The sequence below is a fragment of the Apium graveolens genome, unplaced genomic scaffold (genome assembly GCF_009905375.1).
Source record: "Apium graveolens cultivar Ventura unplaced genomic scaffold, ASM990537v1 ctg5887, whole genome shotgun sequence".
Taxonomy (NCBI): domain Eukaryota; kingdom Viridiplantae; phylum Streptophyta; class Magnoliopsida; order Apiales; family Apiaceae; genus Apium; species Apium graveolens.
Genome location: NW_027419135.1, coordinates 41352 through 65315, shown reverse-complemented (window position 1 = coordinate 65315; position 23964 = coordinate 41352). Strand labels below are relative to the sequence as shown.

The 23964-nt window shown below is 31.1% G+C and overlaps 1 protein-coding gene across 1 annotated transcript; it reads right to left on the bottom strand.

Moving 5' to 3' along the window:
• Position 1: 1 nt before the first annotated feature.
• LOC141702909 (uncharacterized) lies at positions 2 to 22960 on the bottom strand. The gene is made up of 5 exons (XM_074506499.1): positions 22574 to 22960; positions 2054 to 3059; positions 1675 to 1996; positions 517 to 1010; positions 2 to 387 (listed from the first exon to the last, which is right to left on the bottom strand). The coding sequence occupies exons 1-5, from the start codon at positions 22958 to 22960 to the stop codon at positions 2 to 4; spliced, it is 2595 nt and encodes an 864-aa protein (XP_074362600.1).
• Between the last annotated feature and the right edge of the window lie 1004 nt (positions 22961 to 23964).

Sequence of the window (23964 nt, the reverse complement as noted above, 5' to 3'; positions counted from 1 at the left end):
ATCATTTCAGCGTATCACTCATTTCATACTTCTTCATCATATCACTTTTGAACTGATTTATCATATGCTCATCATTGCTAGTAAAAATCAGATCATCAACATAAATTGCAACGATAAGAATTGACATACCTTGCTTCTTCACATAGAGAGTTGGCTCACTCTTACTTTTAACAAATCCATTTTCCAGGAAGTAGTTGTCGATATGGGTATACCATTGACGAGGTGCCTGCTTTAACCCGTACAATGCCTTTTTCAACTTGTAAACTTTTCCTTCTTGTCCTTTAATGACAAAACCATCTGGCTGATCTACATAGATTTTCTCTTCTAAATCTCCGTTCAAGAAGGCTAATTTCACGTCAAGTTCATATAATTTCCATCCTTTTTGAGCTGCAAGAGCAATGAGGGTTCATATTATGTCTTTTCGAGCTACTGGTATAAATGTTTCGAGGTAATCAACTCTTTTATGTTATGAATATCCTTTGGCCACTAGACGCGCTTTATTTTTTAACCAAGAACCATCTGACTTGTGCATTATTCTATAAATCCAATTCACACCCACAACCTCTTTATTTTTCGGTCTTTCAACGAGTTGCCATGTCTTATTTTTTTCAATCATGTGAAACTCGTCTTCCATTGCCTTCTTCCAAACATCGTCTCTAATTGCCTCCTCAAAACTCGTTGGTTTAGTCATGCAAAAATTACACGACTCATAAATATCACCAAGAGACCTCATTTTCAGTGGAGTACTTCCTGAACTTGACGATCTTGCACTATCACTTGAAGGTGATGATGGATCAGTAGGTGAAGATGGATCAGATGGTGATGATGCTGGTGATGACTGATCATTATTTTTGTCTTCATTTTGAGCTTCTGCTTCAAATGTAATAGTTTGATTTTGACATGCTTCTTTCTCCCAATTCCAGCTAGCTCCTTCATCAAACAACATATCTCTAATTATGATTATTGATTTCTTCTTTAAACTATACAACCTATATCCTTTTGATTTTGAGCTGTAACCAAGAAGAATGCATTTTTCACTTGTGTCTTCCAGTTTATGTCTTTTTTTTCGGAATATGTGCATAACAAATGCAACCAAATATCTTTAAATGGCTTACTGAAGGCTTCTTTCTGCACCATGCTTCTAATTGAGTCATTTTTTTAACTGCCTTAGTTAGACATCTGTTAATGAAGTACACATCAGTATGAATTGCTTCAGCCCAGAATGAATTTGGCAACCCTTTCTCCTTTAACATTGATTTGGCCATATTCACTACAGTTTGGTTCTTTCTTTCAGAAACTCCATTTTGTAGAGGTGAGTAACCAACCGTGAGTTGTCTATCAATTCCTTCATCTTCACAAAATTTATTAAATTCTCTAGAGGTATATTCTTTACCCCTATCACTTCTCAAAACTTTTATGTAACAACCACTTTGTGTTTCTACAAATTTCTTGAATTTTTTGAAAATGCTAAAGACCTCAGACTTATATTTCATAAAATAAACCCACGTCATTCTTGAGTAATCATCAATAAATAAAACAAAGTACCTATTTTCAGCAAGTGAAGGAGTCCTCATTGGTCCACACACGTCACTGTGAACAAGCTCCAGCAGTCCCCCAGCTCTCCACGATCCTCCTTTTTAAAAAGAATTTCTATGGTGCTTTCCCATGGCACACCCTTCAAACACTTCATTGTTATCTTCAACTTGAAGCAGCCCATACACCATATTTTTCAGTTCCTTCAGCCCTTGAGAATGTATGTGTCCAAGCCTTTTATGCCAAAGCAAGGATTCCTCTTTCAGGTGTGCTTTTAAGGCCAAATCAGCATCATAATTGAACATGAGCTGAAAACTTCTGCCCCTTTTCATCTGTATTTTTGCAACCAATTTTCTGCCTTTATTTTTGTCATAAATTGTGCAAGTACCATCCTCAAAATAAGCAGCATATCCATTTTCTATGAGCTGACCAACAATAAGTAGATTCTGATCTAAATCAGGGACTAATAAAACATCATTAATGTATCATATGCCATCTTTTGTTTGAATACATATCGTACCTTTGCCTCTTGCCTGAACCAATATGCCATTTCCCATTTTCACTTCAGGGGTAATACTTTTATCAATCTTTGTAAATATTGTGCTGCCTCCAGTCATGTGATTGCTACACCCGCTGTCCAATAACCATGTAGTGCTACTTTTCTCATTTGTGACCTGACAATTTGCATAAAAGACTGCATATCCATCTTCTTTTTCTTCAGATACATTCACTTGCTGCTGATTTTTGAACCTGCAATCTTTTCGCAAATGTCCAAATTTCTTACAATGATGACATTGAGGCTTCCCTTTGAAACAGCAATCCTTCTCCGTATGGCTACTTTGTTTGCATATTTCACACTTGTTTGTTTGACTTGCATCACCTAAACATCTGTTATAATTACTTTTTCCTCTTCCTCTTTGGCCTCTTCCTCTTCCTCTATTGAACATGCCACCTCTTGATGATACTCCTCCATTATAACTCTGAGACGGTGATTCCTTTTTGTTTAAGTTGAGCTTACATTGCAAAGCACTTTCAATGGATTTTTCGGAGTGTCTCATCAATCTTTGTTCATGGGACTGTAATGATGCCATCAACTCACCACATTTTAATGTGTTAATATCTTTGGTTTCTTCAATAATGGACACCATAGCATCATATTTATCAGTCAAGCTAATCAGAATTTTTTCAACAACTTTCTTATCGGTAACCACTTCACCGTACAAAGCCATTTGATTGACAATTTCATTTAATATTGAATAATAATCCTTCAAATTTTTAGACTCATTCATATTCAAGTTCTCAAAATCTCTCCTGAGGGATTGTAGCTTAATAGATCTTACATTGGAATTTCCTTGGAATTCTTCTTGCAAAACTTCCCAAGCTTCTTTTGCCGTTGCAACCCTCATAATTCTAGGAAACAAGCTCTCTGATATAGCTTGTTGAATAAAGAAGAGGGCGTTTGCATCTTTCTTTCTAGTCTCCTTTAAGGCCTCCTTCTGAGCATTTGTTAAATTTGTTGATTCACACTACAACATTTTGCAATCATACAGCTATTTTTTTTTAGTTGTCTGAAAGGTAGTTTTTCCGTTGTGTATCCAACACTCGTGTGATCGAAGGTTGGACAACGGTTGTTTATACACTTCTAATAAGCGAGATTCAACAACGTTTTTTAATACTGGTTACAATCAAGAATTCACAACGAGTACTCTATACTAACCATTATTAGAAAATTCTTTAAACAACTATTTCTTTATTCAACTAACGTCTACCTAACTTAACAACAATGGTTTTGTAGAAAAACCATTATTATTAACTTATTCGATATTTTCATAAACAACAGTTTATAAATTTCTTTTAACTAGTTAAAACTGTTGTCATTAATATTTTTTTTAAAAAGATAATGGTGTAAAAGATTTAAACCATTGCAAAAAAATATGAAAAGACAATAGTTTTTTTAAAAAAAATATGTGCACTGAAACATACAACAGTTTTCATCATTTTTTAAGTGGGTTTTACACAACTGTTTACAAAATTAATCTCATTATTTAAAATAAATCAATTTTAAAACTAGAAGAGAAGAGTTCTTCTCTTCATTCCCCGCTAACAAAAGAAATTATGTAATAAACTTTTTAAGCTCGTGATATTTTAAATTCTTGTTTTGTCACTACTTAACCAGATTGTCATTGACTTTACATTAATCTTACTTCAAAACCAAGCAAAGGGATGAAGCTAGTGCTCACTTTGTATCATGTAAAGTATGTGAGCCATGATTCTGCTTTCATTGCTCATGTCAAGTTATCAACCCTGCACAATCAAATTTGATACATTAAAATAGTGCAAATTATGCATATAGTCTGTACATACCTCGAAATCATGGTCATTTCAAAAATCACAGAACTAGCACATGGTTAGGTTATAAATGGTCCGGGGCGGTATGTTTCTCAAGCTATGTAGTCATACTATTTTACTGCATATATGATTTACACTATTGTATAGTTTACTATATAAGTATTATACAAGCATAGGCATATGTATATCATGCCTTTTCCAAAGAGATATAGATCATTAAACCTTGTTAGAGGATACAACGTATAGTCTGTATAAATTTTGAACCATAATAATTATGCAAAGGTAAATTTGGTATGCTAGGTTCATGGACCCAAATATCATACATGAACTTTAACCATTAAAAGACATGACCATACTTTAATAGCGAGATATATTTATTTGATTTTCTAATTAGTAAAATATATATTATATTAATAATGTATTAAGTTGTATAAAAAAGCTATTAGAACAAATAATGAAAGGCTTCATCAGGGTAATCTTTAAAGTAAATAATAGCAAATTGGCAATGATTACTAAAATCTAGCTGGTAAAGAAGCTAAAGAAGCTTGACAAGTAAATAGTTATAATATCATTGATTGATCAAACCTAATATTGCTGGTAAAGAAGCTAAAGAAGCTTTACAAGTAAATAGTTATAATATCATTGATTGATCAGCCTTCTAAATGTTATAGAGCATCCATTTATTCAAGGCTTATGTCTACAACTTCTGTGAAAAAACTTGGCATTGGTGACTTGATGCAGGTAAATTTTGTGGCTTTACGCTCATAAATATAAGATTTAATAACATTCAAATCTTAATTTATTTAGAATTAAAAGATATAAAAGTTTTAATTAAACAACTTTGCAAACTTAGAGGACTATTCAATTTATTTCTAAGGAGATCAAAATAATATTGTATTGAGCCAATTAACAATTAGTCATTTACCCTTCCAATAGGGACACTTGTATAGTCCAGTTTCAAAAAAGCCCATATGTCCTTTTGGTGGACCACCAACAAATCATTAGTATGCATATATCTTAATAATCAAAAAATCATCGTTTCATTTTAAAAATATATTATCGATAAATATTCATATATTACTACTTATTTAATATTTGTCCTTATCATTTTTGTAAAAAAATGTGCCCCTTACTACTAAAATAATTTATTTTTGGATATACTATCTATTACTATCCAAAATTGCATAATATTTAAAAATGTTTGTTTTATATTGTTGTTAAGTTACATTGTACCTAACATAAAAAAAATAAGTATATTGTGCATTGTGCATTGTATTCAAATAATTTATTTTTAAATATATAAATACCTCTCATCAATTAAAATTGCATATTATTTAATAGAAAATGTGTCTTTTAGATTATTATCATAACAAAAAAGTCCAACTATATTATATATAAATATATGTAAAAAATTGTACTTTATTTTTCCATGTGTATACGATTTCACAAATTAAATGAGTATTTATGAAATTTGTATTTCCTCGATGTTATCCAGCTATAAACATACCTTTGAAATCAATGGTAATGTTATTGACTTAGTTTTTTCATATCCCTGTATTCTACTATAAATACGCACATAATCTATGTTCCTGATATACAAATTACAAATCATAGAGTGTCCATTTTTTATGTATTCTTGTATAGAATGATAGTAAGAAGACCTCTCATGTAATGATAGTGTAAAAATATTTAAATTTGTTAACAAAAATTTGTTATAGTTTTTCAAATCCATGTAATTTGAGGATGTTCATGGTATATCATTATATTGAAATTAATTTTTTTAAGATGATGATGTTTCATGAACAATCCTTAGATTATATAGATTTTGTTTTTTTAGAGAAATAGAAATGCATATTAATTGAAAAAATTAGTGATACAATTTTCTTTTATATTGTTGGTTAGTTATATTGTTGAGGATTTATGATTGCAATGAGCTGTTTCAATAATTTGGAAACTTGAGCTAATCTGATCCTTAACCATATGGGAGATGGGATTGCAAAGTCTTTTTACCATAATTTTTATTTTTGTGTTTATAAATTTTAATCGGATATGTTTATATTCATTGGTGAATATAATAGTGCAGTACAGGTGATACATCACTATATCAAAATTCAAATATTTAAGTGATGATTTATCATACTTTGGTTTCTAATATAAATGTGTATCAATTGTAGAAAAATAATTACCTAATTTTGTTAATGTAGCTATTAAGTACTTTTGTTATAATCCGTTTTTCATTTGATGAAGAGGTCTTTGGAAAATCATATAATCTCCTTGTTGCCTATATGCTATGTGGTATCTCACACCGGTAATTCCATTCTAATCGGCTAATGTGTGTGTAAGGGGTTTTATAAATTTTCATTTGATATGTAATATTGGACTACGGGTAATGAGTTTTACTTATGATACTAAAAAATATAACTTGACAACATTCAAATGTGGTATATGAGTGTTAGAAACTACTATTTGAAAATGTTAGTTTATTATGAGTACATGTCAATTGAGAATTTCTCAAATCAAATATCCACCAGTCTAACATATTAGAATGAACTCGGGTGCCTAATACTAAATAACACTGGGAGCTGCCGGGGATTGAAGTTTCTATTTCATTATGGTGATATGCATGTAAGTAAACTCGATAAATATAATGACTTGTAATTTAGAAATTCAGTTTAATTAAATTCATTTGATGGTCCTCTATTAGTAAAATGAATAATGATACGATGAATAGAGGAGGTAACTCAAAGGAAAACTGGATTGATTTTCAAGTGTTGTGATAGAACTAATGGAGAAGTAGTGTGGATAAACTACACGCGTTCACTCTTGCTCTAACCTTTAGTATAATCTATGGAAGCGACCAAGATCAATATATACTTATGGTCTGTGTACAATATTTTCTTAAAATTTTGGTTGAAACATCAAAGAAGCACATATATGTGACTAAATGCATAAATTGTATAACATTATGTTTATAGATTCTTCACTTTATTTAACATCATCCCCTATATTCCTTTCTGTTTTTCCAATGTTTCTTTCTACTTTGAATTATGTCTGCATTTTCTAACGAGTCTGGATATGAAATTTAATAATAAAAAAGAATACGAAATTGATGGGTTTTATTTTAGAAATATGTAATAATGGTATGTTGTCATTTACATGTATAATAATTTGAATTGTGAGCAGGGAATTGGACAGGTGTAGTCTGAGGATGTTTCTGTTTGTATTAAATGAACGTGTTCGAAGTGGATTGGTAGCTTAATCTATTTGTGGTTCAAGATGTGATGGAGGTTTGCAAATCTGATCTTAACCATATGTGAGATGGGATGGCAAAGTCTTTTTACCATAATTTTTATTTGTGTGTTTATCAATTTTAATCATGTATGTTTATATTGATTGGTGAATATAATAGTGGGGTACCGGTGATACATCACTATATCAAATTCAAATATTTAAGTGATGATTTATGATACTTTAGTTTCTAATATAAATATGTATCAATGGTAGAAAAATAATTAGCTAATTTTGTTAATGTAGTTATTACGTACTTTGTTACAATCGATTTGATGAAGAGGTCTCACTACAAGAAAAATGTCCATAGACATCGGTTTTTGGCCGATGTCTATGTTGTTTGGCAACCCGATGTTGATGTCGGGATGTCTATTCTAGACATCGGCCATAACCCGATGTCCTTGGTTAGACATCGTTTCTAGAAAAAAAACTGATGTCCATGCATTGTTTTTTTACAAAAAATGTGAGAAATAAATAATTTAATAAATAAATTGCACCTATTACAATAAATTAAACATATAATGAGCTATGTTTTTTTCCACATAGACATGGAATATTTTTATTTAGGTGATGTAAAAATTAGTTATTAAATATCGATTTATTTAGTAAAAGGTGATGTCTATGTTATCACTTAGACATAGTTTTTATCCCAAACAAAGTGATGTCTATGTTCCTTTTAGACTTGAAAATGTCATTCTTTGACATCAGTTTTTTTAGGAAAAATCTATGTATATCAACCATTTTGACATTTGTTTTTCTTCACTAAAAATGATGTACAATTGCCTTTGAGATATTAGTATTTATATATTAAAAGTGATGTACAATTGTTTTTTTGACATAAGTATTTATTCATTAAAACTGATGAACAATTATTTCTTTGACATCAGTATTTATTCATTGAAAGTAATTAAATAATGAACTAACTAAACACTTATATTCAATAACATAAATATCAAGTATCTAGTTTTATTACAGAATCGTTCAAAACCAAACTATGTTATATGCTTGCTAAGCATCCCTGATAAGATAAATATCGAGAATATAGTATCTTAGCTAACCCATCCCTGCTAACAGCTGCACTAAGAGGACAAAGACTTCATTTATAACTTCTTTAGGAGTGATCATTACTCATTTACACAACGCATCTTCTAGTCCTGCAGCTTCGCACCTTAAATATTTCAATCAACACTGGACCAATTATGGTTGCACTAATTTGAAACAAATCATTTGCACAAATAGAATTGCAAAATAACATCTTATGGTTTAACTGTTGAATTGAGTGAGCATTGCATCTGCAAACAACAAATTAAAAATTAATAATGCTGTCAAGGTGAAGAATTTAAAAGCACAAGTGCTCCGAAATAGTGTGCAAACAACAAGTTAAACTGTTAAAGAAGGGAATCAAACCTGTCCAGGATGCATGCCGCTTAGAGCTTCATCAGTAGCACAATACTCAAGAAGCCATAATCTAAAGCCAGTTCACAGAAAAGGTGGGAAAACACAATGCAGTCAACAATCGAAGAAAACTTATGCTTATTACATTTAAAGTAGATATGTGACAAGTCTTGCAAAAAAAAGTCGATACGTAACAAGTCAATTGAACCCTGTACAAAACACTCTGAGAACATTAAAAGAAATAATTTAGGTATATTTGAATTCCAAAGTTTCTTTACTAGGTAAAATCTTCGAATATTTACAAGCTAAGGTCAAGAATATCTGAACTTAGTCTTCTAAACTAGCACTTAAATATACGATAGCTTATGCCCCTTTGTAGGAAGAACAATCATGGCCAGTACTATTAATTCTTTTTAGTAGGATAAATAAAATACATATTTTTCTGTTAGCAGTTATAAAAAATTAGGGACCTTTGGGATAATGGAAACATGAATGAGAATGACAAATGAGATTCCAATACAAAAGAATGTATTAGAATCTCTTCTTCTTGTCCTTCGATTAAAACCTACAAAACTATTGTACACCAACTCCATTAGATAAACTTTGAGAAAACCATAGTATACTTGATCAAGAACAAAATCAGATTGAGCAAGAATTCTAGTTTATAGGTGTGGAAGGTGGCCACATCACGGATAAAAGAGAATAATAAAAACAATAATTAATTGACCAAGTATGTTATCAACCAATTATAAACAATTTTAATTAGAGAAGGGATTAGTACATTACAACATGTAACATATATACAAAATAATTCAACAAAGCTTGAATACTCCTATTTGCTTTATAATTTTTGACATTATAATTTATATTTATCATGGTGTCCTGCGTTGCATTGCTAGTGAAAAAAACTCTATTCAGATCATTTAGCGACAAACTAAATATTGTGTTGGTCGCAAAATACTAGAAATAGTAGAGCAGGTCTTTTAAAAGAAAAAGTACAGAGTAGGTCATTGATAGTAATAAAATGCCTTCAACAATGTACCTTGGATTGTAACACAAGTCAAAGACACTTTTCATAGAAATAACATTGACCACAAAGGTAATATCATTCATCTGTTGAATAAGCTACACAACCTTGGCCAGCAAGCTCAATAGTTGATGCCTACAAAGAATCAGTGAATGGCTGAAGCCGCATACATACAACCTGCTTAATCTTGGAATATATTGAGATTTGGGTCTGAAGAATAAGGGTGATAAATCTGCAAATAATGTTAATAAGGCATCAACAAATGATGCTGACAAGACATAACATGATATAGAGACATTTAGTTGACAACTTAACCATACACAAGAAGGCTGATATATTCTAAATTGTGTCCCGACAGTTGGCCAGTCATTACAACTAATTTAAGAAACCAAGTTACTGATATACAAGTGCATACAACAGTATTATATCTTCCCAAAAAATCACCATAAATATTCATCATTTTTTTCATTATCATTATATTTGGAGAAAATATAATGAAAGAAATGTTATTTGGAGAAGTATATTTGATTTTATCACTTTTCCGGAGTAAAACATTAGGTGACTAAGAGTAGAAGTCCAGATCTGTAATATTTTACATTCTTTTAAAGAAGATGCTTCAGAGTAACCAGAGGTGTAATATTTTTTCACAATTTTGCATATCATAAAAAAGAATTACTCGTATAATAATGATAAAGAGCTGTGAGTTAACTACAATATACCAGCCATTGATTCAGCAACACCGAAGCACAATGAAAATGTGGCCAAACTTTAATAAATGCTGCAACTCTTTGCATGTCATGTACTCTATCATCACATTGCATTATCTACATAGCTTCAGCTAATACTTCACCTTTGTCCCTGCTTAAATATATCAAGATGAAAATATAATTGGACACAATCTGGTCTTTCAAACCAAACAAATAAAAGCATATACTTAGAAATGACAGAAGATGAAAGGCTGGAAAAGCAAAAAAACATGTTAAATAAGGAACTAATTTAAAAATATATTTATAATTTACTATTTTCTCTATCTTTTAATTATTAACCTTTACACGTGGTATAACGAAAAAATCTAAGTTCTAAGGTACCTTGAGAAAAAAGGTGCTCAAAGGCTTCAGACTTTATCTACTCTAATAGCAAGAACCAGGGGCAGAAATTGTAAGAAATGAATCAAACAACATGCTTAATCCTGAAAATATATTGATTCTAAATGCCGCAATATGTTAAAACAAGTACTGTTATTAGATAAAAGAAATAATTTTGTTCATATGTAAACAAGTAGAACTTCAAGAAAACATAAATTTTTAATGGAAATAATATGGGAAAATGATGTTATCCGGTTTGTTTTTAATTAGCTTCACATTCTCACATATATTAAACAATCACATCTAAATGTACCCTAATATATAGATCTAACATAAACTCCAAATCCTTTACATGCTTTGTGTCTAACAATAATACGATGAAGAGTAAATTCAATTGTAGCAGTCCACAGAAGTAACGAGTTCTATATCTTTGGGCATAATTAAAGAACCTTTTAGACGGATCTATGCGATAACCAAAAAGTTACATAGTCACAAACACAACGTAACATAAAAACTAAATCATATAACATACAAACATAAAAGCATAAACCAATGAGTAACACAACCCAACTTTCAATCAAACTTTAAACAAATGAATACCTAGATATTAAATCCACAACCGTATGCAAAAAGGTCCGTATATAACCAAAAATTGAAAAGAATTAATAACTCCAAAATATATTGAATTAAATGAAAGCACCATACACAAGGCATATAAGCAAATTAGGGTTTCAATTTGGAAAAACCCCAATTTAACAAATTAGGGTTTTGATTTAAAGAAACCCCAATTTACAAATTTTGTTATCATATAGAGAAGACCATTTCGATTTAAGAATAGAGATAGATAATCTTACAAAGCTTAAAAACAGAGCTTTAGTTGAGTCGAGATGATGAACACATAGAGAAGGTGAGATGGGGAGGGGAGGTGAGATGGTGAGAACATGTGAGATGAGTGGAATTGAGATGGTGAGGTGAGTTGTCGAGGTGAGAGTGTGAGGGGGGGAGATGAGTGTTTAGTCGAGAGAAAATAATGGGGGAACCAAAATATTGGCTAATGAGCGTGGTGATTTTTTGGATAAGGGGGAAATTTTGACTAACGGGGAAAATATTAAGGTGGGCGCGAATTGAATTTTTTTTAGGTAACTTTAGACATCATTTTTAAAATAACTGATGTCTTCGAATGGCAATACATCATAAAAACACGGGATGCTGTTATAAAATCTTTTAACATCAGTGGCAAACGTAACCGATATCTAATGTGTGATGTCTATTGACATTTTTCTTGTAGTGTCTTTGGAAAATCATCTAATCTCCTTGTTGCCTATATGCTATGTGGTATCTCACACCGTTAATTCCATTCTAATCCGCTAATATGTGTAAGGGGTTTTATAAATTTTCATTTGACATGTAATCATGGACTACATGTAATGAGTTTTACTTTTGATACTAAAAAAATATAACTTGACAATATTCAAATGTGGTATAGGAGTGTTACAAACTACTATTTGAAAATGCTAGTTTAATATGACTACATATCAAATGAGAAATTCTCAAATCAAATATCCACGCGTCTAACATATTGGAATGAACTCGGGTGTCTGATACTAAATAACACTGGGAGCTGCAGGGGATTGAAGTTTCTACTTCATGATGGTGATATGCATGTAAGTAAACCCGATAAATATAATGACTTATAATTTAGAAATTCAGTTTAATAAATTCATTTGATGGTCCTCTCTTAGTAAAATGAATAATGATACCATGAATAGAGGAGGTAACTCAAAGAAAAACTGGGATTGATTTACAAGTGTTGTGATGGAACTAATGGAGAAGCAGTCTGCATAAACTACACCGGTTCACTCTTATTCTAGCCTTTAGTGTAATCCATGGAAGCGACCAAGATCAATTTATACTTATGGTCCGTCTACAATATTCTCTAAAAAACTTGGTTGAAACATCAAAAAAGCACATATATGTGACCGGATGCATAAATTGTATAACATCATGTTTATAGATTCTTTACTTTGTTTAACAGCATCCCGTATATTCCTTTCTATTTTTTCCTATGTTCCTTTCTGCTTTAAATTATGTCTGCATTTTCTAAAGAGTCTCGATATGAAATTTAATAATAAAAAAATACGAAATTGATGGGTTTCATTTAAGACTTTACAAATATGTAATAATGGTATGTCGCCATTTACATGTATAATAAGTGGGCAGGGAATTGGACATGTGTAGTCTGAGGATGTTTCTGTTTGTATTAAATGAACGTGTTCGAAGTGGATTGGTAGCTTAATCCATTTGTGGTTCGAGATGTGATGGACGTTTGCAGCTCTTCGGCTCCTCATCAAAAATCAATTTCTTAATTTCTATATTCAATTGTAATTACAATAATATTTTAGATCCTAATCGCTAGACCCCGGGCCACAGCCAACGGTTTAGAAATATGTGGTATGACTGTAAGTACAGTTCTATTTAATTACAAGAGAAACCATAATGAATACTTCCAAATAGTTTGTCCAATAATCGTCTAAAAAGGAAAAACAGCTAGAAAAAATATTTTGCTGCAAATTACTGTTGTTCGCTACAAAATTAATGCTCTCCCACATAAAATAATTACCTAATTTTATTAATGTAGCTATTTAAGTACTTTTGTTATATCGTTTTTTTATTTGATGAAGGAGGCTTTGGAAAATCATCTAATCTCCTTGTTGCCTATATGCTATGTGGTATCTCACACCCTTAATTCCATTCTAATACGCTAATGTGTATGTAAGGGGTTTTATAAATTTTCATTTGATATGTAATCGGGACTACGGGTAATGAGTTTTACTTATGATACTAACAATATAACTTGAAATACATCCAAATGTGGTATAGGATGTTACAAACTACTATTTGAAAATGCTAGTATATTCTGACTACAGGTCAAATGAGAATTTCTCAAATCAATTATCCACCCGTTCTAACATATTAAAATGAACTCGGTGTCTAATACTAAATAACCCTGGGAGCTGCAGGGGATGAAGTTTCTAATTCATGATGGTGATATGTGTGTAAGTAAACCCGATAAATATAATGACTGTACATTAGAAATTCAGTTTAATTAAATTCATTTTGATGGTCCTCTATTAGTAAAGTGAATAATGATTACTATGAATAGGGAAGGTAACTCAAAGGAAACTCGGATTGATTTGCAAGTGTTGTGATGGAACCTAATGGAGAAGTAGTCTGCATAAACTCCATGGTTCACTCTTGCTCTAACCTTTAGTGTAATCCATGAAAGCGACCAAGATTAATTCATACTTATGGTCTGTGTACAATATTCTCTTAAAAAATTGGTGAAATATCAAGAAGCACATATATGTGACTAAATGCATAAATTTGTATAACCTTTATGGTTTTATAGATTTCTTCACTTTGTTCTAAGGACATCCCGTATATTCCTTTTCGAGTTTCTCGACTGCTTGCCTTTCTGCTTTGAATTATGTCTGCATTTTCTAACGAGTCTGGATATGAAATTAATAATAAAAAAGAATACGAAATGATGGATTTCATTTTAAGAGTTTACAAATATGTAATCATGGTATGTTTTCATTACATGTATATTAATTTGAATTGGAGCAGGGAATTGGACACCTGTATGTCTAAGGATGTTTCTGTTTATATTAAATTGAACGTGTTCGAAGTGAATTGGTAGCTTAATCTATTGTGGTTCGAGATGTGATGGACGTTTGCAGCTCTTCAGCTCCTCATCAAAAATGAATTTCTTTTGTCTATATTCAATTGTAATTTACAATAATATTTTAGATCCTAATACGCTTGACCCGGGCCACAGCCACGGTTAGAAACAAAGTGGTATGATGTAAGTACAGTTCTATTTAATTACAAGAGAAACCATAATGAATACTTCAAAATTATTTATCCAATAATCGTCTAAAAGGAAAGACAACTAGAAAAATATTTGCTGCCAAATTAATGTTGTTTGCTACAAAATTAATGCTCTCCGACATAAACTCTTTCTATTAAAGACAAAACCAGACAATGGATGCTTCAAATATTTTTTTTGTTACTTGTTCGGCTTTTGGGGGTGATAGAGATGTTCTAAACTATTTTTTGGTTTGCACCCATGATGGAATTTGGTCTAGTTGTATGATTCTCGCTTAGGGAGTGAGAGGTTCTGAGTTTAATTCTCAGAATTCCCCATTTTCATGACTATTTTAATTTGTTTTTTATTGCCCAGTTATCACATAATTACTATAAGTCTATAAGTAGTTTTCACTTTCATATGAGATGTAGCAGACTTAAAATTACTTCATCGAAATTCTACTACATTCATATTCCCAATCAAACAAACATCAAAATATAGGAATTGTCTAACATAAATAAAGCAAAATCTAAGTAATATGAAAATTTAAGGTAAAAACAAAACGAGTTCACTTGGAAACAAAACAGTAGCAACTACTTACTAAATCACTTAAATTAAGCTGACTTGAAAACTAAGAATTTTTTTATCTCGTTGCCTTAAAGAAACTCTTACCTCAAAGTTTTTGAATGGTGTCTCTGTTTTAACCCCCTTTAACGCACCAAGCACCCTAACACATGTTATGGTAACGACCATTTAGGGTAGTACAGTATTGACATTGCCAGGCATCTGTCAATTTGACATGCTTTTCTTTCACTAGAGTAACATCAACTTCACATAGCCCATTTTCTAATCTTTTGAGAAAGTTTGAAAAATATCTTCCAGCTACCTTAGTTAAATTTATAAGCTCCTTACATTTTTTTAATTAATTCTTCTGAGCTAGCCTCATCCCTAAAGTATTTTTGCAGCTTATTCTCTGCGTAATCATGGAGCCTTTCTAAAGCCACCTCAGCCTCACCTTGTGGTTACTCAAATAGTTTTGTTTCGTATATGCTTCTGGTCGCATAGAATATCCATAAATATAAGTCCATTTTAACACACGCCTCTATTCAAAAATTTGCTTCCAAGCTTCCATAAAGAAGCTTAGGTGTTCTCGCTGACAATATTTTTTCTCGAGTTTCTGAAGTTTCTTATTTTATATCTCGCTTAGATCTGCTAATGCTTTCTCTCTTGACTTTTCATTTACAACCGACCTTTCATAATAATAAGCATATCTCTTGATGTATTCGTGAGCGGATGCTCTAAGCCTAACAACTTCATATTCTCCTCTCCCCACAGTCTCCTAATAACCATTACACGCCTTAGGATCATGTGCATTCCATGGTCCTGTGCACATCCAACACAACTCGTGCTTGCAAGGACGCTTATTAGTACTCATTAGCATGCTCCAACTGTACATATAAATATCAAAAAGATCATGCTCTTTGATTTTGATGGTAGATGCATCCAACATGTTTTGAAGACTAGAGGTGTATCATTATTCATTTGTGTATTCTCTACACAATCACAAGAAAGTTTCTATGATTAAAAAACAATGCCATCATATAATCTTACATAAGTTATCACCATTTCCCTGTATATATGACCATTACAAGACTTGGCCATACAATAATACCCAGATATATTTATTTAATTTTCTAATTAGTAAAATATATATTATATTAATTATGTGTTAAGTATAAAAAAGCTATTAGAAGAAATAACGAAAGGATTTATCAAGGTAATCTTTAAAGTAAATAATGACAAATTGGTAATGAATACTAAAATATAGCTTGTAAAGAAGCTAAAGAAGCTTTACAAGTAAATAGTTATAATATAATTGATTGATTAAGCCTTCAAAATGTTGGAGAGCATCCATTTATTCGAGGCGTATGTCTACAACTTTGGTGAAAAATTTGGCATTAGTGACTTGATGCGGCTAAATTTTTTTGCTTCACGCTCATAAATATATGATTAAATAACATTCAAATCTTAATTTATTGAGAATGAAAAGATATTCAAGTTTACACATATAATAATTTTACGCAAAAAAAGATTAGGGCATTGAGAGTCAACCCCCGAAACTAGAGTTCTAGCCAACACTTCTTCATTCTTCAACCTTCATCCATCAATCGATCAAGCCCCCCTTCGCTCGCCCATCTCCTCTTATTTATCTATCATTTTCTCAATAAAACAAAGATCTAATTATTTTCGGGTGAGATCTTGTCGAGTACCTTGTTATCAAGGTTGTTAGTGGTGCCCATCTTTTTGGGATGTTAGTGTTTATGTTATGATATTAGTTTATCTTTTGTTGTTGGTTTCGGCCGCTCTAAAAAGGATTTATATGATACTTTTTGTGATCAGTAAGGCTTTAAAAAATGATATTCAAGTTTTAATTAAACAACTTTGCAAACTTAGAGGACTATTCGATTTTTTTTAAAGAGATTAAAATAATATTGTATTGAGCCAATTAACAATTAGTCATTTAACCTTCCTTTACCAAGTTTCAAAAAAGCCCATCTGTCCTTTTGGTGAACCACCAACAAATCATGAGTACCCATATATCTTAATAATCTAAAAATCATTGTTTCACTTTTAAAATATGTTATCGATAAATATACATATTCATATATTACTACTTACTTAATATTTTGTCCTTATCGGTTTGTAAAAAAAAGTGCACCTTACTACTAAAATAATTTATTTTTGGATATACTATCTCTTACTATCCAAAATTGCATAATATTTAAAAATGTTTGTTTTATATTGTTGTTAAGTTGCATTGTACATAAAATTAAAAAAATAAGTATATTGTGCATTGTGCATTGTATTCAAATAGTTTATTTTTAAATATATTAATACCTCTCATCAATTAAAATTGCATATTATTTAATAAAAAATGTGTCTTTCATATTATTGTCATAACAAAAAAGTTCAACTATATTATATATAAATATATGTAAAAAATTGTACTTTATTTTTACCACAGATTTCACCAATTAAATGAGTATATATGAAATTTGTATTTGTGGATTTTATCCAGCTGTAAACATAGGTTATACTTCGAAATCAATGGTAATGTTATTGACTTATTTTTTTAATATCCCTCTATTCTACTATAAATACTACACAATCTATGTTCCTCATACACAAATTACAAATCATAGAGTGTCCTTTTCTTATGTATTCTTGTATATAATGATAGTAAGAAGACCTCTCATATAATGATAGTGTAAAAATATTTAAATTTGTTAACAAAAATATGTTATAGTTTATCAAATTCCATATAATTTGAGGATGTTCATGGTACATCATTATATTGAAATTAATTTTTTTTAAGATGATGATGTTTCATGAACAATCCTTAGATTATATAGATTTTGTTTTTAACCAATTGTATTGAGAGAAATAGAAATGCCTATTAATTGAAGAAAATTTCCTTTTATATTATTGGTTAGTTATATTATTGAGGATTTCTGAATGCAATGAGTTGTTTCAATAATTTGGAAACTGAGATTCTTAATCATATGTGAGATGGGATTGCAAAGTTTTTTTACCATAATTTTTTATTTGTCTGTTTATCAATTTTAATCATGTATATTTATATTCATTGGTGAATATAATAGTGGGGTACGGGTGATATATCATTATATCAAATTCAAATATTTAAGTGACTATTTATCATACTTTAGTTTCTAATATAAATATGTATCAATGGTAGAAAAAGAATTAGCTAATTTTGTTAATGTAGCTATTAAGTACTTTTGTTACAATAGATTTCATGAAGAGGTCTTTGGAAAATAATCTAATCTCCTTGTTGAGTATATGCTATGTGGCATCTCACACGCGTAATTCCATTCTAATGTGCTAATGTGTGTGTAAGGGGTTTTATAAATTTTCATTTGACATGGAATGGTGGACTACAAGTAATGAGTTTTACTTTTGATACTAAAAATATGACAACATTCAAATGTGGTATAGGAAGTGTTACAAACTACTATTTGAAATGCTAGTTTAATATGACTACATGTCAAATGAGAAATTCTGAAATCAAATATCCAGGCATCTAACATATTAGAATGAACTCGGGTGTCTCATACTAAATAACACTGGGAGCTGCAGGGGATTGAAGTTTCTACTTCATGATGGTGATATGCGTGTAAATAAACCCCATAAATATAATGACTTGTAATTTAGAAATTAGTTTAGTTAAATTTATTTGATGGTCCTCTCGTAGTAAAATGAATAATGATACGATGAATAGAGGAGGTAACACAAAGGAAAACTGGGATTGATTTGCAAGTGTTGTGATGGAACTAATGGAGAAGCAGTCTGCATAAACTACACATGTTCACTCTTGCTCTAGCCTTTAGTGTAATCCATGAAAAAGACCAAGATCAATTTATACCTATGGTCTGTGTTCAATATTCTCTAAAAAATTGGTTTGAAACAGCAAAAAAGCATATATATGTCATCGAATGCATAAATTGTATAATATCATGTTTATAGATTCTTCACATTCTTTAACAGCATCTCGTATATTCCTTTCTGTTTTTTCCTATGTTCCTTTCTGCTTTGAATTATGTCTGCATTTTCTAACGAGTCTGGATATAAAATTTAATAATAAAAAAATACGAAATTGATGGGTTTCCTTTAAGACCTTTACAAATATGTAATAATGGTATGTGGCCATTTACATGTATAATAATTTGAGGGAATTGGACATGTGTAGTGTGAGAATGTTTCTGTTTGTATTAAATGAACGTGTTCGAAGTGGATTGGTAGCTTAATCCGTTTGTGGTTCGAGATGTGATGGACGTTTGCAGCTCTTCGGCTCCTCATCAAAAATTAATTTCTTAATGTCTATATTCAATTGTAATTTACAATAATATTTTACATCCTAATACGCTGACCCCATGCAAAGCAACCGTTAAAAACAAAAAGGTATGAGGTAAGTATAGTTCTAGTGAATACAAGAGAAACCATAATGAATACTTCAATTCTAAGAATTCCCCATTTTCCCTCACATTCCCAATCAAACAAACATTAAAATATAGGAATTGTCTAACATAAGGAAAACAAAATCTAAGTATTATAAAAATTTAAGTTAAAACAAAACCAGTTCACTTGCAAACAAAGTAGTAGCAACTACTTACAAAATCTCTTAAATTAAGTTGAGTTGAAAAATATGAATTTTTTTTATTTCGTTGCCTTAAAGAAGCTCTTACCTCGAAATTCTTGAATGGTGTCTCTGTTTTAGCCCCGTTTACGCACCAAGCACCTTTAGCACATGTTATGGTCACAATCATTTAGGGCAGTACAGTATTGACACTTCGAGGCATCTGTCAATTGGACATGCTTTTCTTTCACTGGAGTAACATTAACTCAGATGGCCCATTTTCTAATCCTTTAAGAAAGTTCGAAAAATATCTTCCAGTTACCTTAGTTAAATTTATAATCTCCTTACGATTTTTTTTATTAAATTCTTCTGAGCTAGCCTCATCCCTAAAGTATTTTTGCAGCTTATTCTCTGCGTAATCATGGAGCCTTTCTAAAGCCACCTCAGCCTCACCTTGTGGTTACTGAAATCCTTTGTTTTCGTATATGCTTCTCGTGGCATAGAATATCCATAAATATAAGTCCATTTTAATACTCGTCTTTATTCAAAAATCTGCTACCAAGCTTCCGTAAAAGCTTTGGTGTTCTTGCTAACAATGTTTTTTCTCGAGTTTCGAGTTTCTGAAGTTTCTTATTTTTTATCTCGCTTAGATCTGCTAATGATTTCTCTCTTGACGTTTCATTTGTAGCCCATGTTTCATAATATTGAGCATATCTCTTGATGGATTCCTGAGCCGATGCTCCAAGTCCAAACAACTTCTCTCCTTAGAGTCTCTTAATAACCTTTACACGCCTTAGGATCATGTGCATTCCATGATCCTAGGCATATCCAACAAAACTCATGCTTCCAAGGATGCTTACAAGTACTCAGTAGCGTGCTCCAATAGTACGTACAAACATTGAAAGTTCGTGTTCTCTAATTTAGATGATAGATGCATCCAACATGTTTGAAGACTACACGTGTATCATTATAATTATTCATATATGTATTCTCTGGACAATCACAAGAAAGTTTATATGATTAAACAACAATGCCATCATAAAATCTTATATAAGTTATCACCATTTCCCTGTATATATGACCATTAAAAAACATGGTCATACTTTAATACTCAGATATATCTATTTGATTTTTTAATTAGTAAAATATATATTATATTAATTATGTGTTAAGTTTTATAAAAAAGCTATTAGGAGAAATAATGAAAGGCTTTATCACGGTAATCTTTAAAGTAAATAATATCAAATTGGCAAATGATTACTAAAATCTAGCTCATAAAGAAGCTAAAGAAGCTTGATAAGTAAATAGTTATAATATCATTGATTGATCAACCTTAATATAGCTGGTAAAGAAGCTAAAGAAGCTTGAAAAATAAATATTTATAATACATTGATTGATCGCCTTCAAAATGTTAGAGAGCATCCATTTATTCAAGGAATGTGTCTACAGCTTCTGTAAAAATTTGGCATTGGTGACTTGATGCAGCTAAATTTTGTGGCTTCAAGCTCATAAATATAAGATTAAATAACATTCAAATCTTAATTTATTGAGAATTAAAAGATATTCAAGTTTTAATTAAACAACTTTGCAAACTTGAAGGACTATTCAATTTATTTCTAAAGAGATTAAATAATATTTTATTGTGCCAATTAACAATTAGTCATTTACCCTTCCATTAGGGATACTTGTATAGTCCAGTTTCAAATAGCTCATGTGTCCTTTTGGTGAACCACCAACAAATCATGGGTATGCATATATCTTAATAATCTAAAAATCATTGTTTCACTTTAAAAATATATTATGGATAAATATACATATTCATATATTACTACTTATTTATTGTTTGTCCTTATCCTCTTTGTAAAATAAATGTGCCCCTTACTCCTAAAATAATTGATTTTTGGCTATACTATCTCTTACTATCCAAAATTACATAATATTTAAAAATGTTTGGTTTATATTGTAGTTAAGCTACATTGTACATACCATTAAAAAAAATATTCTGCATTGTGCATTGTATTCAAATAATTTATTTTTAAATATATAAATACCTCTCATCAATTAAAATTGCATATTTTTAATAAAAAATGTGTCTTTCATATTATGGTCATAACAAAAATTGTTGTGAATAAGTGAGTTAGAGTTTAATGAAATAACTGGGAAATACACAATGTATGCTAAGTGTTAACTTTTATTATAAGAGTGCTACGTACATATATATGAAAAGCATAAACAGAAATAAATGACTTAGCTACATACAAACTAGAAGAACATGGCAACTAACTTCTTATTACAACTCATTATCCAAACGTAACTGATAAACACCTAAAAGACTCCATGAATATATTGACTATGTCCAACACATGGAGTCCACAGTTGCACATCGACCCAACCAACAAGGACAAACAAATAGCAAAGCCCACAAACTTCCAACAATGCATATATCTGGACAACAAACTAGAAACAAACATAATGTCCGGCCTAGTTGTCGTAAGATACATTAAACTTCCAACAATGCTTCTATACAAAGTCCTGTCTACTTTTCTTCCACCGTCATCTTTCATCAATTTTTCATTTGCTACAAGAGGTGTTGCCATTGCTTTGCAACCATACATATTAAACCTTTTTAACATCATTTCAGCGTATCACTCATTTCATACTTCTTCATCATATCACTTTTGAACTGATTTATCATATGCTCATCATTGCTAGTAAAAATCAGATCATCAACATAAATTGCAATGATAAGAATTGACATACCTTGCTTCTTCACATAGAGAGTTGGCTCAATCTTACTTTTAACAAATCCATTTTCCAGGAAGTAGTTGTCGATATGGGTATACCATTGACGAGGTGCCTGGATTATACAATACCTTTTTCAACTTGTAAACTTTTCCTTCTTGTCCTTTAATAACAAAACCATCTGGCTGATCTACATAGATTTTCTCTTCTAAATCTCCGTTCAAGAAGGCTGATTTCACGTCAAGTTCATATAATTTCCATCCTTTTTGAGCTGCAAGAGCAATGACGGTTCTGATTGTGTCATTTCGAGCTACTGGTATAAATGTTTCGAGGTAATCAACTCCTTTATGTTGTGAATATCCTTTGGCCACTAGACGCGCTTTATTTTTTAACCAAGAACCATCTGACTTGTGCATTATTCTATAAATCCAATTCACGCCCACAACCTCTTTATTTTTCGGTCTTTCAACGAGTTGCCATGTCTTATTTTTTTCAATCATGTGAAACTCGTCTTCCATTGCCTTCTTTCCAAAACATCGTCTCTAATTGCCTCCTCAAAACTCGTTGGTTCAGTCATGCAAAAATTACACGACTCATAAATATCACCAAAGAGACCTCATTTTCAGCGGAGTACTTCCTGAACTTGACGATCTTGCACTATCACTTGAAGGTGATGATGGATCAGTAGGTGAAGATGGATCAGATGGTGATGATGCTGGTGATGACTGATCATTATTTTGTCTTCATTTTGAGCTTCTGCTTCAAATGTAATAGTTTGATTTTGACATGCTTCTTTCTCCCAATTCCAGCTAACTCCTTCATCAAACAACACATCCCTAATTATGATTATTGATTTCTTCTTTAAACTATACAACCTATATCCTTTTGATTTTGAGCTGGTAACCAAGAAGAATGCATTTTTCACTCGTGTCTTCCAGTTTATGTCTTTTTTTTTCCGGAATATGTGCATAGCAAATGCAACCAAATATCTTTAAATGGCTTACTGAAGGCTTCTTTCTGCACCATGCTTCTAATGGAGTCATTTCTTTAACTGCCTTAGTTGGACATCTGTTAATGAAGTACACATCAGTATGAATTGCTTCAGCCCAGAATGAATTTGGCAACCCTTTCTCCTTTAACATTGATTTGGCCATATTCACTAAGTTTGGTTCTTTCTTTCAGAAACTCCATTTTGTAGAGGTGAGTAACCAACCGTGAGTTGTCTATCAATTCCTTCATCTTCACAAAATTTATTAAATTCTCTAGAGGTATATTCTTTACCCCTATCACTTCTCAAAACTTTTATGTAACAACCACTTTGTTTTTCTACAAATTTCTTGAATTTTTTGAAAATGCTAAAGACCTCAGACTTATATTTCATAAAATAAACCCACATCATTCTTGAGTAATCATCAATAAATAAAACAAAGTACCTATTTTTAGCAAGTGAAGGAGTCCTCATTGGTCAACACACGTCAGTGTGAACAAGCTCCAGCAGTCCCCCAGCTCTCCACGATCCTCC